The sequence below is a fragment of the Haliaeetus albicilla genome, chromosome 6 (assembly GCF_947461875.1).
Source record: "Haliaeetus albicilla chromosome 6, bHalAlb1.1, whole genome shotgun sequence".
Lineage (NCBI taxonomy): Eukaryota > Metazoa > Chordata > Aves > Accipitriformes > Accipitridae > Haliaeetus > Haliaeetus albicilla.
The window spans coordinates 5,916,631-5,933,432 of record NC_091488.1 but is presented as its reverse complement, the minus strand read 5'-3'; the positions used below and the strand labels follow the sequence as shown (position 1 = coordinate 5,933,432).

At 35.8% G+C, this 16,802-nt stretch overlaps 1 protein-coding gene across 23 annotated transcripts in view; it reads left to right on the top strand.

Moving 5' to 3' along the window:
• The window catches only part of DMD (dystrophin), a 1,308,223-nt gene that overhangs the window by 1,107,516 nt on the left and 183,905 nt on the right, over nt 1-16,802 (top strand). For all 23 annotated transcript variants that reach the window (XM_069784897.1, XM_069784898.1, XM_069784912.1 and 20 more), the window contains 2 exons: nt 6,116-6,236; nt 6,913-7,181. In XM_069784897.1, the coding sequence (XP_069640998.1) occupies nt 6,116-6,236; nt 6,913-7,181 (390 nt within the window). The remainder of the gene's footprint in view (nt 1-6,115; nt 6,237-6,912; nt 7,182-16,802) is intronic.

The window sequence follows — 16,802 nt, the reverse complement described above, 5'->3', positions numbered from 1 at the left end:
TCTTTCCTTCTATGAAGAATTGGTTTTGCCAAGTAAAGCCAGAAGTGAACTTCTTCTCTACGTTCTTCACTGGAGAAGGGAAACAGCCTCGGCAGGAGAACATTATTTATAAGCAGTTTAACTGATTGCCGTTGAGAAATGGCGTGATGAATAAAAACACAATTTTATGCCTGAATCCTTTTTCTAAAGCAGTGTTACAAGCTGATTTTATTTTTTTTCCCCCTTAAGGATATACTTTAAAGAAAAACAAACATATTTAACTTCTCTGTCATTTAGAAGACCATCTGGAATACCTCAGACGTTCATAGCAGAGAAAAGAAGTTGGGTCTTATCATTAGAATGCTCCTAGTTGCCAAGATTGGCTTTAAAAATTTTAAGAGTAGGATTCAGATGAAAATTTCAAATGCTTGAATCTATGCCAGAGGAGAGCTTGAACTCAACTGAGAAAAGAGATATCCATGCAGTCAAAATCATTGTTGCATTATAAATGTGAGGTGCTTTTTAGACAAGGCTTATATATATATAGTGGGCCATTTTGACAATTTTTGGCATCTGAGGAAATTGTGTTTACACCAAAGTCTTAGAATATGTGTGTGTGGGGGGGTGTTAGTCAATGATAAAAAAAAACCTGCTGTTCATCAAAACATTATTTAATTATCTTACAGTTTTCTTTGCTTTACTGTCATAATAATGTTTTATTGAAATCATCTTAATAACTATGTACACGTTGCCATTAATCTCAGTTAAGTAACATAGGCATCATGCAGATAGCCTGCTTTTTCTTTCATTCTTTTAAGAGTTGCCACCTCTTCTGTGTAGTAATTTTATTAACAGCATAGATAACATTTATGAATTTAGAAGGTAAATATTAACAATTCCCTGGAAAACTCTTTCACATGAAATCTATAGCAACAGTGCCTAAGAAGGAGTATAATTCCCACTTCAAAACAAAAACCTTTTCTGGTGGCACAATCGATATCTACTTTTTAAAATTGAAGTCAAACCTCATTTTTAAAAAGCATTCTGGTTGGGAAACATCTTGAATTAATTTAAGTGTACTCTTTCTCTTTAAAATTCATTACAAGGAAAATATCTGCTTTTCTAATAACAGAGATTAATGTTAGTTTTACTAATGCAACTCTCTTATTATATTTTCATCTTTCAATTTAAACAATTTGTGTTTCTCCATCTAAGGAGATTTAAGGACACCCATGAGGAGGTAGTGGAGGTCTGAGATAAGCCGATCAATATATGCATTATTAAAATGGTGGACAGAATGTCATTACTGCTGTAGTGTTGATGACAAATAGAGGTGCTTAAATAAAGTAGTTTACTTGGTTTTTTGTCAGGTCATACATTATGCACATTCGATTTCCTCTACAGTAACCAGGAAGTGTGGAAGAAGTTAAGGAATTCGATGAAATTAGCCTGAAATCATTAGCTGTAAATTAGACATTCATTTAGGCTAATTCTGCTTTCAGTGATGGTCTGCTTATTATAAAGATGTATTTGTCAGGGTCAGGGTTCTAGATAGATAAATTCTTTCTTTTTTTTTTTTTTTCCCCCCAAAAGAAGAGAAAATATCATTTATTGCTACTTATGGTTTTTATTGGAAGTGTGTACATATTTCACAACAAAACTTTAATCAGAACAGCTGGCTTTATCTTCATACAGTAAGAACATTTTTTGGTATGGGTTAGCATGAAATGAGCATTCATTATTTTTAATGCTATTCTGTGCTACTGCTTCAGTCTCATGTTTTTTTCATTCTCTTCTTTTTAAATTTCTTATACTGAAACATATTTTAACTCAGTAGAATTCTGCAGATCAAAACTAGGGAAGGCAATGAGAATTGTAAATAGATCTTAACACCATATTGTGTACTATTCTAACACTCAGGATTTACAGACTGTAATCGCATCCAGCAGCTCCAACATCCAGAATGGAAAAGTTGGAAAAGAAAACATTTAACACATTGGCTCACTGTTTTCCTTTAATAAAAGAGAAAGAGAATCTTTCTGTTTGTGACTAAATGCAAAATATCCAAAGTCAGAAAGTTCCCATCAGCATTTCTCTATTGTTTTGAGAAGGTAGATACAATGATTCCTGCTCACACACTTTATGGGATGCAGTATGCATAGCTGATTATGTTATCCTTGTTCTGTCGCACAGGAGATATTGGAGAAATGTGGCTTTAAACCTCTTTTGGAAATATAATACCACTAGGTGTATTTGGTTGGTATAGTTTTATGCAAAAGCAATACAAGCTGAAAGAAGGTATTTTGTGTCCTCGTTGTTTGTACACGTACGTAGCTAGGCTTGACCTGACTACAGCAGCAGCACTCCATACAGCAGTACTACTCATTCCCAAATACATAGCTCAAAGGCATTTCTGGCTTTTAAATAGCCTAGAAGTTGGTGTAGTTCTGTGGTCCCCTGGAATATCTCTGACTCCTTCCTGCTCTTGGTGTGTGTGGGCAGAGCAGACCTTTGTGCATGTGCCTCCTCTTTGATTGGGTTTGGGCACAGACATTTCTGAGAAATAATTTCTCTTCGGAGACATTTATAAAGCATACTATATCTTTAAGCTGTTATAAAGTGTAATGTTTAAAAACCAATATGACTGTTGATGTCACTTTTAACACTGTCAGATAAGAGCAAAGGCACACGGTCCATGGGGGAACATTTTAAGCGATGCTACCTGCTGGCTTCCTTGAGCTGCAGACCTGCCACGCTACTGGGGCAGAATGATGTCATGTGAGCACAAAGGCTAATTAAAGGAATAGATTAGATTTTCCTCATTTGGAGGCATGAAAAAGGCTTATTATATTTCCTCTTTCCATTGCACTTCATGCACAAGTCAAGTATGAATTATAAAAATTTCTAAACCTAAAAATGTCTAAGTTAAAGAGTTTTAACCCTGGAGTAACCCCACTCAGTTTTTATGCAGAGCAATGTCCCATGGTAGTTTACTTGTGTGATGGGTTGACCCTGGCTGGACTCCAGGTGCCCACCAAAGCCGTTCTATCACTCCTCCTCCTCAGCTGGACAGGGGAGAGAAAAATATAACAAAAAGCTTGCGGGTCGAGATAAGGACAGGAGAGATCATTCACTAATTACCATCACGGGCAAAACAGACTCAGCTTAGGGAAAATTAGCTCAATTTATTACAAATCAGCCAGAGTAAGGTAAATGAGAAATAAAACGAAATCTCAGAACACCTTCTCTCCACCCCTCCCTTCTTCCCAGGCACAACTTCACTCCCGGATTTCTCCACCAAGCCCCCCCAGCGGCACAAGGGGGACAGGGATGGGGTTTACGGTCATCACATGTTATTTTCTGCCGCTTCACCTCCTCAGGGCAAGGGCTCATCACACTCTTCCCCTGCTCCAGCGTGGGGTCCCACCCACGGGAGACAGTCCTCCACGAACTTTCTCCAATGTGGGCCATTCCCACAGGCTGCAGTTCTTCACGAACTGCTCCAGCATGGGTCCTTTCCACGGTGTGCAGTCCTTCAGGAGCACACTGCTCCAGCGTGGGTCCCCCACGGGGTCACAAGTCCTGCCAGAAAACCTGCTCCGTGGGCTCCTCTCTCCACAGATCCGCAGGTCCTGCCAGGAACCTGCTCCAGCGCGGGCTTCCCACGGGGTCACAGCCTCCTTCGGGAACCCACCTGCTCCGGCGTGGGGTCCTCCACGGGCTGCAGGTGGAGATCTGCCCCACCGTGGACCTCCCTGGGCTGCAGGGGGACAGCCTGCCTCACCAGGGTCTTCACCACGGGCTGCAGGGGAATCTTCGCTCCGGCGCCTGGAGCATCTCCTCCCCCTCCTTCTGCACTGACCTTGGTGTCCGCAGGCTTGTTTCTCTTACATGTTCTCACTCCTCTCCCCGGCGGCTGTTTTCTCCCCATCCCAACTTTTTTTTCCTTCTTAAAAATGTTATCACAGAGGCGTTACCACTATCACTGATTGGCTCGGCCTTGGCCGGCGGCGGGTCCATCTTAGAGCCGGCTGGTATGGGCTCGCTCTCTCTCGAACCCAGGGGAAGTTTCCAGCAGCTTCTTACAGGAGCCACCCCTGTAACCCCCCCTGCTACCAAAACCTTGCCACATAAAACCAATACAACTTGTTAATATACGGTACTCTTCTTTATTTGTGAAAATCAGGGTGGGTTCTTAAGGGTCAACATGATTGTTTAAAACATTTATCACAGATAATAATCAAACAATAGATTCCCTTAGGAGAGCAGATACACTCTGTGAAAGGATCCCAATCCCATTGATGTCCATGACACAAAATGAACAATTTTTCTTTGTTCTTTCCTTCAAGAAAGCACACTTTGCCTACGGGTTTTCCTGATTCACAGTTACAAACCTTATGATGAGTTCTTGACCACTTAATAAAAAGTTTATTTAATTATTTATAGTGGAATAATGTAGTCATGTCCTTAAGTTTACTTTACTGAAATGTATTAAGAATTTTTTACCTGTGAGTGCTCATATTATAAACTGCAGGTGTGATTCTCATTATTAGTTCTGTTCGGTATTTCCTGTACAGAGCATTTCATCTCAAATATAATTCAAAATGTAATGAACTTTTTAATACTGAATTTATAATCTTTCATTAGTTTGCATAGAAACCCAAATTTTGTTTAATAATTAATTTAACTAAATTGGTGAATTTATTATGTTAGAAGCCTGTATAATGCCTGTGTTGTAAAAAGAATTTTCTCATCCCTGGAGTAAAATATCTGTTTTCCACCCATGTCATGTGGCTCTCCTTTTTGCAGTATTGCGTTTTGTGTTACACTACACTACAATTATCTGCATGTTTTACCTCTATGCTACTTGAAAACAGCATGCATTCAATATTGTTTTATAAATAGAGGAGAAAATGTTGAAATAAAACAGTGGTAAGGACCATTTAGATAAATTCAATACAACAGGCAAAAGACCCAATGGAATGTGCAACCCACGGGCCAGGTTTCACCTGCTTTTTTGTGCAGTGAACATTTGGATTCAGATTAATGGAATATTAAATTGTCTTTAACAAAAACAAATCAAAACCCAAACCAAACAAACAAAAAAACCTCTGAGATATGTATAGTTTCAGTAGTCTACCAAAACTTCAAATAAAACCTTGAGAATCTTACTCATGGTTGTTTTAAAACCAAGGAATAGAAGAAAGATAGTAAAAGGAGCTGTTGCAGGAGGAATTAATATGCAAATAGGAAAGAGGAAGAAAATGTAAGAAAGGAGACAGGTGCCGAGAAGCATGACAGGAAAGGAAGAGATGAAATGGAGAAATGCAGTTGATCTGGAAAGGAGCAGAATGTACCACCAAGCAATGTTAAACATAAAGATATGGAAACTGATAATAAATACTGATTAACACAACTAGGAATTAACTATTTCATAAGGACTACCTTCTGCCCTTTCGTTTTACTCATGTACGCCTACATCTAAGCTAGATTGTATTTCTGAATTTTCACCTGGGCCTTGATTCTACATTTCAGAAATCTCAGTTCATGTAATTTTGGAAGAGATGCATCTACACCACTGCTAGAGAAGAGCGTTACGATTTAATACATTGGAATTTTTTTGTTACTAATTGTTACAGGTTAACATGTCAATATCCATAGGTCCTTTTTTTTTTTTTCTTCCTTCTAATATAACAGTTGCCAGCAGCAGTAGCAAAGTGATAGCTGTGAGACATACTAGATTTTCCTTCACATTCTGGTAAATCCTGCTTTCAAGAACCATTAGCTATGCTGGTGTGGTCCAATACAGAGCCAGTCAAAGCCTTGCGCCTTGCAGCTTGGTTCTGGAGTTGGCCCTGATGTTAATCAATGAAAACGATCCCTCTCACAGCAAGAATTTGATCAGCAACCTTGGGTAGTTTGCAGCATGCTGGCAGTACATTTGCTCCTTTGAATACAATGTGATTTCAGGTTAAGCAAGAGCTGATTATCTCTTTTTTTTTTTTTATTGTAGCTACTTGTAATACAGCCATGGAAGCTGTTGTTGGAAATTTTGTTCTTAAATTGATGAAGACAAGGGCTAGCACTTGGTATTTCATTATATATCCACTTACAGTAATTTTGTTTCATCTCTCAGACTTTCAAGAGGGAGCTGAAAACAAAAGAACCTGTTATCAGGAGTGCGCTTGAGACTGTGAGAATCTTCTCAGCAGAGCAGCCTGCGGAGGTACTGGAGAAGGTCTACCCAGAACCAAGAGGTAATTGAAGAAAAGCAGGGTAATAACACATTGCTGGAAAGATCAGTGATGATCAGCGATGATTAAATAAATTCTGCCAGCCGCTGTGAAAGTATTCCTTTTACACTCCAAGCTGAATGTCAGTATTCAGAAACTAAGCTAAAAATATAGATGAAAGAAACCCTTAGTGATCCTTCTAAACACTGTGGCACTAAATAGACATGCATATTTATAAGCAGATTTTGAAACTGGCTTTAAACCTTCAGGACCTATCTATAACTATAGGCCCATTTGAGGTCTGAAAGCTGCAATTTAACCTAAAACTCAGCTTGTAGTCTTAGTACTACAGAAGTTCCCAAATCTACTCAATTGCAGCAAAAGGTTCACAGTGATTAATATGTATGTATGTGCAGAAGTGTTTTGCTGAATCAGGACATAGTTGATGATAAACTTTTAGCTACACCTTGCATTTTTAAAAATGCCTTTATGTGCTTAAATGCGTATTTTGGTGATCTGTATGGTGGCAAGATTTAAATTTGTTAAGACATTTTCAAATGAGAATACGTTAATAAAATAAATTTCACAGGTGTCTTTGGTTATGAACAGTTTTTTACTGTGCTTTGAACTTACCAGTATGGCAATTATTTTTCTTCTAAGGCAGAATATTTCTTAAAAGACTCTTGACTTTCACATTTAGAGCTGTCACCTGAGGAAAGGGCCCACAATGTCACTAAAATTCTCCAAAGGCAAGCAGATGAGGTCAGAACTGAGTGGGATAAGCTGAATCTACAGTCTGCTGATTGGCAAAAGAAGATAGATGATGCTCTTGAAAGACTGCAGAGCCTTCAAGAGGCAATGGACGAGCTGGACCTCAAACTACGCCAGGCTGAAGTGTTCAAGGGATCCTGGCAGCCAGTGGGGGATCTGCTCATTGACTCTCTGCAGGATCACTTAGAAAAACTCAAGGTACGTGTCAGTATGTCAGTATTTCTGAGTATAAAATAATTAGCTTGTTCGTTGTATGAATCCCCAAATCAGGAATTATCTTTTAAAATAAGAAATCGATAGCTTTGTAACATAGTGATTTATATTTAAAAAAAAAAAGTACATATAAAGAGTTTTACAATTTCTGCAATTAAAATGGAATCAAATCAACATTGAGAATGTATATTGCTAATGTGTCAAAAGCACCACAGAAATGTGTAAATATCCTCATCACACTCACTGTTAGCTCAGGAGATACAGAGTTAACAGTAAAGAAAGCAAAATAGAATAGATAGGAGAATACATGATAAAAGTATAGGAAGTAAATTCTGTTCTTTATTATACTTCTGTAAGTATGATGAGTACATAATTGTGTCTATACTTGTAGAGGAGAATTTAAATAATTTAAAGGACATGGTTTTGTTGTTGTTTTGTCATGATGGTGGTATTTGCTATCTGTCTTATTTGATAACTAGGCCTCATAACATGAAATAGTTTAAAAAAAACAAACCAACAAACAACCCTGGAAAAACTGTCATTATTTTCTATAACTTAATGCTTATCTGCTTTCAAGGCTTGTTTCATAAAATGATTGCTTATTGAGACACTTGTGAGGACTTGTCCTCTTTCAGCAGGGCTGCCATGGACAGACTTTATAAATACTACAGGATTCCTTTAGCTAGAGCACAATAGAGGCAGTTGCCATTTTGATAAGAACAAAGTGCCTCTGTTCCATTCACACAAACGGGAATCATCAGTCATTTTGAAAGAGACCTGCAATGACTGTTATTTTCTCTAGTAGAATATTAGGATCTAAGAAAGAGTAAATAGGATGACTAATGACAAGGAAAAATGCCTTTAAAAGTCACAAGTAGTTTATAAAAAAAAAGTCCATGAATTTTAATCACATAGGATGTTTAATGAGTGTCTTGTACAAATATTATACAATACAAATAAAGTACTTGGTAGCTGATGAACAGTTAGCTGCAAAATTTGTTTATCTTCATTTAAATTCATAAATGAACAGAAGAGATCTATTTATAAATTCTCAGAAAGTGCCTTCTATTATAGCCATGGATTTTTTTGTGATTTTGAAGAAGATATTCTGAGCAGAAACACTGAATCCCTGATATTACTGGAAAACAAATCAAGTCACTTAACTCTAAAGCTGTGACCATAACTGTTGACTCCATAATTATAGTGCTGAATCCTGTTATGGTTTAAAAAATAAAAAATAAAAAAAAAATCTGTCCTAGAGGACATAATGAAATTCCAATAACAGCCATGACAAAATAGAACTCTTAACCTTATGAAAATCCAGAGGTACTTTCAATCAGTAGATGTCTGTTTATTCCTTCTGGAGTCTCAATATTAGGGTCAGACAGAAACCAAGACTTCCATTTCAAGATTTAAAATTAGATGCTACCACCTACCCCCTGATTTTTATCTCATTTGTACCATATTTACTTAAAATATTTATGAATGTAGGGTATCATAAGACCATACTGTAGGTTTATCAGGTAAATGGTAAATGAAAATACCATACAGAATATATTCATATCCTTTATTATATGAATAAATATCATAATACAGATAAATAATCTGTAACTTTTTATTTCATATATGGCAATTATAGTCTGCTAGATGCACACACACGACAATATTGTGCTTTTAGCACCTTTGAAGTGATCATAATTAGCTTAGGTAATGCAAGAACACAATAGGCCAAAAGCTGAATATTAACTGTGTGAGTAGTACAATAATTGTCCCAAAATGTACTGTCTAGAATGTATGCATATATTGCTCTAACGAAATGTAATTCCAGCATAGATACTGAAGACAAATGCATGTACTAGTTAGGCAGTGTAAGCACGTTTGTGAAATTAATGACTACCAAGAGAGTTACAACTGTGCCTGTGATTTGAAGGCCTATATAAAACTGTATGGGTTTAGGTTTTGTGGGGTTTACCTCAGTTATTCGTATTTGACATTCATATTTTTTCTTAGAGTGAAATCTATTTTAGAAAAGTTGTAAATCAAGACCAGTAATTTATGTAAAAAGCTTTCAAGTTTGCATTTGCTACATGTGAACTGGCTAGACTATAGAAACTCTGATTTTGATCCTTTATATCCTTAGAATATCTACCTAAATTGTACAAATATTTAAAATATACTTACAACCCTAGCCTTAATTGCTGGGTTTAATTTTTCAAAACCTGAAATAGAGGGTTTAATGTACATATATTATCTGTGACAGGAGCAATAAGACATGATTTAAGCCCATTTTTATGTTGAACATATTTGTTGGATAGTAAGTTCATTTCTGATTTACTCCCTGTCTTGCTAAGTTTAGATGTAACCATTATTACTATCTCAGTAATAATAATCAAATTTAGTCAGTTTTTCTTTCCCTGCCCCTTATTTTGTTTAAATGAAACCCAAACAATTGGGAAGCTATTTTTTTTGTGCTTCACTTCCAGAGCTATCAAAGATGGAAGAGAAAGATTGTATTTTGGCTACTTTTGTACAAGAAATTAAAGCAAATCTAGGCCTTTCTACAAAATGTAATGCATATTTATTTCTTCATAAGACTTTAACAACTACATAAAATAAACTTCCAATAACAGTATTATATTCATAGTTACTTGTAAACAAAATTGTTGCTTTGAGAGGAAATTAGTTACTAAAAGAATGGCTAGTCTAATGCCTGAAAGTCTTATTAAGATTAAGAAAGCTAATATGGGAGCATTTACGGAAAAGGGTATGCAGAATTGATTTAAAGCATTAGCTGGTGAGCAGCAGCGTCTACTTTGCATGTTCTACAGAAATGAAGAACATCATTCCTAGTCTAAAGTGGAGGTCCAGTGATGGGAAGACTGAAGGGACAAGAGAGATTTCTGGTGGAGGGAGCAGGAAGAAAGTTCCAACTTGCTCAGCACTGATTGATTCCTCCTACATCCTAGTTACCTCTTCCAGTCTGCAGGCCCAGTCCTTAGCTCCAAAACTGCAGTAATCCCCCAAAGTGCTGTATGCGTATGGGAATGGAAAATGAGTTAAAAGCTGTTGTGTAATTCTTAATGTGCAATTTTAAAACTTACCTTACAATATTCAAGATTGGGAGAATCACTTAGGAATCACTTAGACATTTGACTCAGCTCTGCAGATTTTAGATGCCTTTGGCATCTGTTATTTGGCCTGTATAAGCTGGTTTAACACAAGCCTGGTTACTACTGTTTTCATCTTGCTCCTCTTAGTAATTGATTCACTTAAAGGTTAAATACTTTTCCTTTGCAAATGTTTCAATGAAAAGGTACATTTGTTGAAGAAGACACAATTTATATAGCCTTCAGTTAAAAGTTATTAGTAAACAATAAGGTTTTTTCTTTAGAAATTATATTATCATCCAAACTTTATCAAATTGATATATTATACATCTCTCATCCTTGCTCTGGTTTTTATGATGTGTATCGCAATGACTGATGATATTACAGTGTGAGGGAGAGTACCTATTACTCTCTATACATCTAAGCACCCCAAGCACCTTCTGAGTAGATCTTCGAAATATTGGACACGTGATTGCATTTCTTGCAAAATCCTTCACCTAACTGGGATCACAGTAACTTTCCCAAACCTAAGCTGATTAATAACTTCCTAGGGAATGAGTTTACCCAGTGCCATTTGTCACTGTTCTCTTTAGTTATAGTTGCTGGAGCTCTTAAGGTCATGGTGTAACGTTGAATTCACACAAAATAACTGATCCTCGATCGGTATTAATGGATTATTAATACAGATCCTTGATCTGTACCAATTGGTATTCAACTCTGATTCTGAGGACAAGAGATAAATAGTTTCACACACGTACCCCAAGGAATGCAACCTAGACTACAGATGATCTATATTCAAAATATTCTTCAGAATTCTCTGCTGTCCTCTGTTATTCTCCTTTTTTTCTTCTCTTGTAGGAGTGATCTTATCTGCAGACTGAAATATAACTTACTTTCTCAATAACACACATACTTTCTCTCTCTCTCTCTTCCAAGCATACCTTTCTCTCCATTAAAATCCAAGCCATCACTTACCTGTCTTCAGTTCAAGCCCAAACGAATCTATTAAATGTCTTTAACACCCTTTGGCTGATCATTTTGATTGTAGCTCAGATCATCTTTTAGACATGACCTGGGATTTCTACTTCTCTCTGCAGCGAATTCAACAGATGCTTTCTTCTTGCAATCACTAACAAAATTTTGTCCGTTTCCTCAGGATGCCTGGAACACTTAGGGTCATGAGACCACCACTCAGTTTTTATGTTAAGATTTTCCTGGTATGCAATTGATATGCAATCATACCTGCCTCATCCATTTGGTTTCTTATTCAAAGACCCATTCCAGGAATTGGCAGCATAGACATCTGCTGAGAAATACTAGTAGGAATTAATACCCTTAGGAAATTTTAGATTGTAATACTTCTGCACTCTGAAAAATTTTTTTTTAAAGTAGAAGCCACTATTTTGGGATGTTGTGCACGGAATTTTTTTTTTAAGCCAATTTTAATGGTGTGGTTTATCTGTTACTAAAGGTAGTTCAGCTACTCCAACATACTTATGAGAGCGCAATGCAACGCACTTTCTTATGCCAGTGATATTCTACCATATTGCTAGTGGCATATAACTGCTTCAGTTTTCTGTCATACACAACACACTAAATGAACAGCAGAGCCTCTAGACGCCATAACTCCTTTCTGATTTTTTTTTAACTACTCTAAAATAAAATAAAATAAAAAATAGAATCAAGAACAGGTAGTACTGTGTTGAACTAGTGCTCTAGTTCAAAATAGAAATGTGTAGCTCGAGAACACCTGCCAAATCAAAGCTGAATTGTGTAGTCCTATTTTCAATTAACTCCATTCTGTTATAGAATGCTTTGTTCTCCTTCACTGTCATATAAAGAAGGCACCTTGACTCAATATGATGATTGTTAACTGTAAAAAAGCAGAACAGAATTTAGTGACATAAGTCTTGTATTTTTCCTTTAAGCAGTTTTCACAAAAGTCTTAATCTTGCTTCTTAAGAACTGGTTGTTGTTCTTGCAAATTCACTTTTACAGTAACGAATAAAGCAGTTACATGGGAAGACTATGAACTTTGCATATAGATTATGGATTTTAATGTGTTTAATGTAACAAGTATATTCACAAAGGCTGTAAGTATCTTTTTAAATTCTTCTGTCACAGCCTATTTACAATTTTAATACAATTTCTACTTAGTATTTTCCACAAAATTGTGAAAAAAAAGGCAATGAGAAATTCACATGGGTACTGCATAATAACCCTTTTTTTCTGGGATGTCAGGCCTGAATTATATGCTGTTTATTTCAGACTTTCTTCAGCATAATTGACAGTTGTAGCCAATTGTATATCACTGACAAATGTTCACTGGAAAATGTCAATGTGAAACTTCTTTCTAATTTGTAAACTGAACAGAATTTGCAATTATGCATGGATCAGAAATGAACTGATCTGCTCATCGTCTGCTCCAAAATTACTTTCTATGTGCACTCAGTCCTTTTGTCCCTAGTCATCTCTTCTCTAAATGAGAAAAAAGTAAGACAACTCCTTAAGACAATTTCAGTTGTGTTCATATATGGCCACAGAAAGAAAAGAAATAGATTTGTCAAGGTTAAAATACCATATTATTACAAACACTCTAGTACTAAATCAGCAACCTCAATTACTGGACAATGAATGACCAGAGGCAGTTCATTTGAAGAAAAAAAGGCCTTATATATTCTTCTGTACTTCGTTTTGGTACTGTTCAGCTACTGCTATGCTGAAAAGAGGTATTTCAGAAAAGTGGACGCTTAACAGTGCTATTATGAGGGAACTGTGCTGACAGCTGCCTACAGTGGAGATTCTGAGAGCAAAGTGGGTTGTTGAATTTCTAATTTATGTTCTCCTTCATAGGACAAAAAAAATCTTCCAAAAATTCTTTGAAATGCTTAGGTAATTGATAATTTTCTATCCTTCCTGAAGAAAAAATGATTTTTGTAAGGAATTATTAGGGGTCACATACAGGAAAATTAATGAATGACACCTAAAACCAAGACAATAGTCCACATTCATCCCCTTCTGGCAATGGAGATGTATACTGGACATGAAGAGATCAGTTTTAAATAGATCCACAGAAACTATGCAAGAAATAATTACCTGGAAGATGTATTGAATAACCAGAATTTCCAACCAGCTAAATATCAATAGAAGTGCTAGATCCATGTTAAAACCAATTACGGTCTGATTGTAATGTGATGCCTATGCTCCTGTTAATTTTTTGCTAACATAAAATTAAGCTATCTATTAAGTTAAGCTAGCAGAGCTCTTGCAGTCCAGTCTGTACAGTGAAATGACATGACACATACAGTGACTTCTGAGATCTTTTTATTTCCCTTTCTTTACTGACAGACTCTATGTTCCTTAAAAAAAAACCCACACAAAAAAACCCTAAACCCACCCCAAACCCCCAAACAACAAAAGACAAAATTTATTTTTTATATGGAGGTCTGAATTTATATCAACAGAAAATCACTGCTGTTTGGAAGTAAATGAACTTGCCTGGTATTCTGAACAAACTTACTTTTGTTCCACTTTTGTAATTTTTCCACATCGCCTAGATATCTTCCTGCATTATTCCAACCCCTTTTTTGCTTCAAATTTCTACCATGTGTAATCACTTTTTTTTTTTCATGTGCAACACTGATTGTTTTCACTGCCATTACAGAAATTTGAGGAGAAAATTTCTGTTCAGCAGAGTTTGCAGCAGGCAAACCTACAGAAGTAAGTGGCCCTAAAGTATTGTTTCAGCAGGTTCAGTGCTCATAGACTAGGATGTATTTTGACAATTTACAAGCATCACTCCCCAACATAGCTATACTCCCTATTATTCTTAGATTTAAAACCACCAAAAATACTAAAGCATTCCATATATAGAATTTCAGAGTATGAACTAAGATTTGATTAAGTATATTAATTGTTTGTACAATTAAAAGATGACAGCATCCATTGGTTGACAGCTGAATATGAAACTATTTGCCTGCAGTGTAGGAGATGGAAATATTAATGTTTTTTTCAGACTACAACTGAAGTAATTACTGTTATAAATGTTTCTCAAGTTTACCATTTCATACAGATGTCATTCTGTTATAGAATCATGCAATAATTTTTTATGATGTTTCCTTAGACTACTTTGAAATGCATATACATTTTTTTCAGTTTAATTTGAAGCCAGCTGTCACCACCAAAGTCTGTAATCAATCTGAATTAAATTGTCCTATTTCCTTTAGTAAGTCTCTTAATAACTCTGTGATTTTAAAAAACTAATTCATACAGAATAGCCATGTCCTCCTAATTCATTTGCCAGCTTTCCAAAACCCAAAAAATCATCCCTGAGAAAATTAGGGATAATCTCTATAAACAGCTTTTGTATGGGTCAAATATTTGTAGACTAGAGATTGTTCTAAGTAAGATACTTTAAAAGGAGGAGATGATCTAATGGCATTCTAGAGGACTTTAAGGTTTTAAATATGAATACAATCAATAAAAATAGAATTTACAAAAAGGCAAAAACTCTTCAGCGACTGTTTTACCACTAATATAAACTAAAACATCAGTAGAGTATATCAGAACATAATAAACTTTATTTTAAAATAAACCAAAATCTTACTTAAATTCACTGGAATGCTTCGACATCCTACAGATGCCCTTATTATATATAATATTGTCATAAATTTAAAACTTTGTTGAGTTTGCTATGATGAAAGCAATAGTTGAAGTCTGTTGAGTTTGTTAACAGCTCAACTTTCACGATGTTGTAAAACATCAGAGACACTTCAACTAACTACATTACCTAATTGGTTGTACAGCCTGGTATATTGGTTTTACCTTTTTTAAAATGTAGTTTTAGACAACAGAGAATTTAGTAGGGTTGTTTGGTTGTCACTATTGGAGGCAAATTTAATTTTCTAAGGTTTGTTTTAAATATGAAATTGAGTTAAAAGCCATGGAGTGCTTCATCACGTAGTTGTACCAGCTGAAGTTAGTTCTGCTATGCTGCTTAGCTTGTAGGAGATGAAAGTTACTGAGTTGTGTCCTGTGGTCTCTTAATCTCATTTTAACAGCTTATGAATCAATTTATTTTCTCACATGAAAAGAAATATATTCACAAGTGGTTATTTAATATGTAATAGTCATGTATTTGCAACTGATACAAATTTAATCTAAAAGTCTCATCTGCCTTATATTGTTGCTATGTAATCAGTCAGATAAGATTGGAGAGTTTGTTATGGCAATGACTGTGGCAACAGCCCATATCTAAGCCCATTTTAAATACCTAGAGTGAACCATCATTCCTTCTGCTGACTCCTTTTGCAATAAGCTATACATTTCTGATCTCATATTTAGATGCTACCACTTTAATTATAGTGAATGTTTTGTGGAGACTAGATTACATAGGGATTTTTTGTCTATATCAAGATACTTATTTTAAAGGAGAGTACAAAATCTTTTTTACATAGGAATAATAAGACAATGAGGAGCGGGCAGAGAAGTGAAATCTTAAGAGTAGTCTTTTAAAATTAAGTCTGCCCTTGATCATACTACTTATTGGGAAACAGTAGCATAACTGAGATACAGAAACATTAGTGTTGCTCTGCTAACAAAAGACAAACAAAAACTGGGTATTCTTGAACTTTTGGGGGAATCACAACAACTAGTGTGAGGAACAGCCTCTTGTAGACCATTCTGCGAAAGAGCCAGCACCTGGGAAACAGCTGCACCAAATTTCACCAGATTTGCACCAGATTTTTGTTAATTGTGTTAACACGATTATTAATAGAACAGATTAACTATTTTCTCTTTGATTAAGGACCTTTGGGCCAAATAATACTGTTAACTTTTCCCTGATAGTTAAGTGCAGAAAAATTCCTGATCTCTAAAGAAGAAAAAAAGGTGACCAGTAAAAAGTGGAAATCTTTTCTGCCTCCAACCCAGTTTGGTAGAACATGCTATTATTAGATCAACAGATTTCATTTAGAGCCAAATTTTTCCTTGTATGAACTCACCCTGCTGATTTCAGTGGGAGATCAGCATGCACATCTGGAGGCAGAATTTGACTTTTTAAGTGTTGGTAATCTCTGATCTTGGTTTCTGATAGCCTGCCGAGAGAGCTGACTAATACATGTATGAAGACTTGTCTGTCGTTTTATGCCTCTGAAGTTCAGAATTGAGGTCAGACCAGAACATTTTTAAGAGATTGCTCTTTATCAGGTTATCAGAAAGAAGAATGGGACTTGAGCTTTTAGAAAGAGAATTAAACATTAATGTTTAAGTACCTAAGTGGCATGGATATTGCAGGGACTCTAGCATTTAACATGGCTTTTTGTTTTGTCTTAAGTTTGCCATATAATCACAGCATATATAGGTATTAGTCTGATGATCAAGTATTAACATTCCTGGATGTGACATTAAATCAAAAATGCTCTTGAACTGTTGTGATTCTGTTCAAAAGTCTTCTTTCTCTAATAACCTGGAAATGTAAGTAGTTATCCAAGAAAAAACA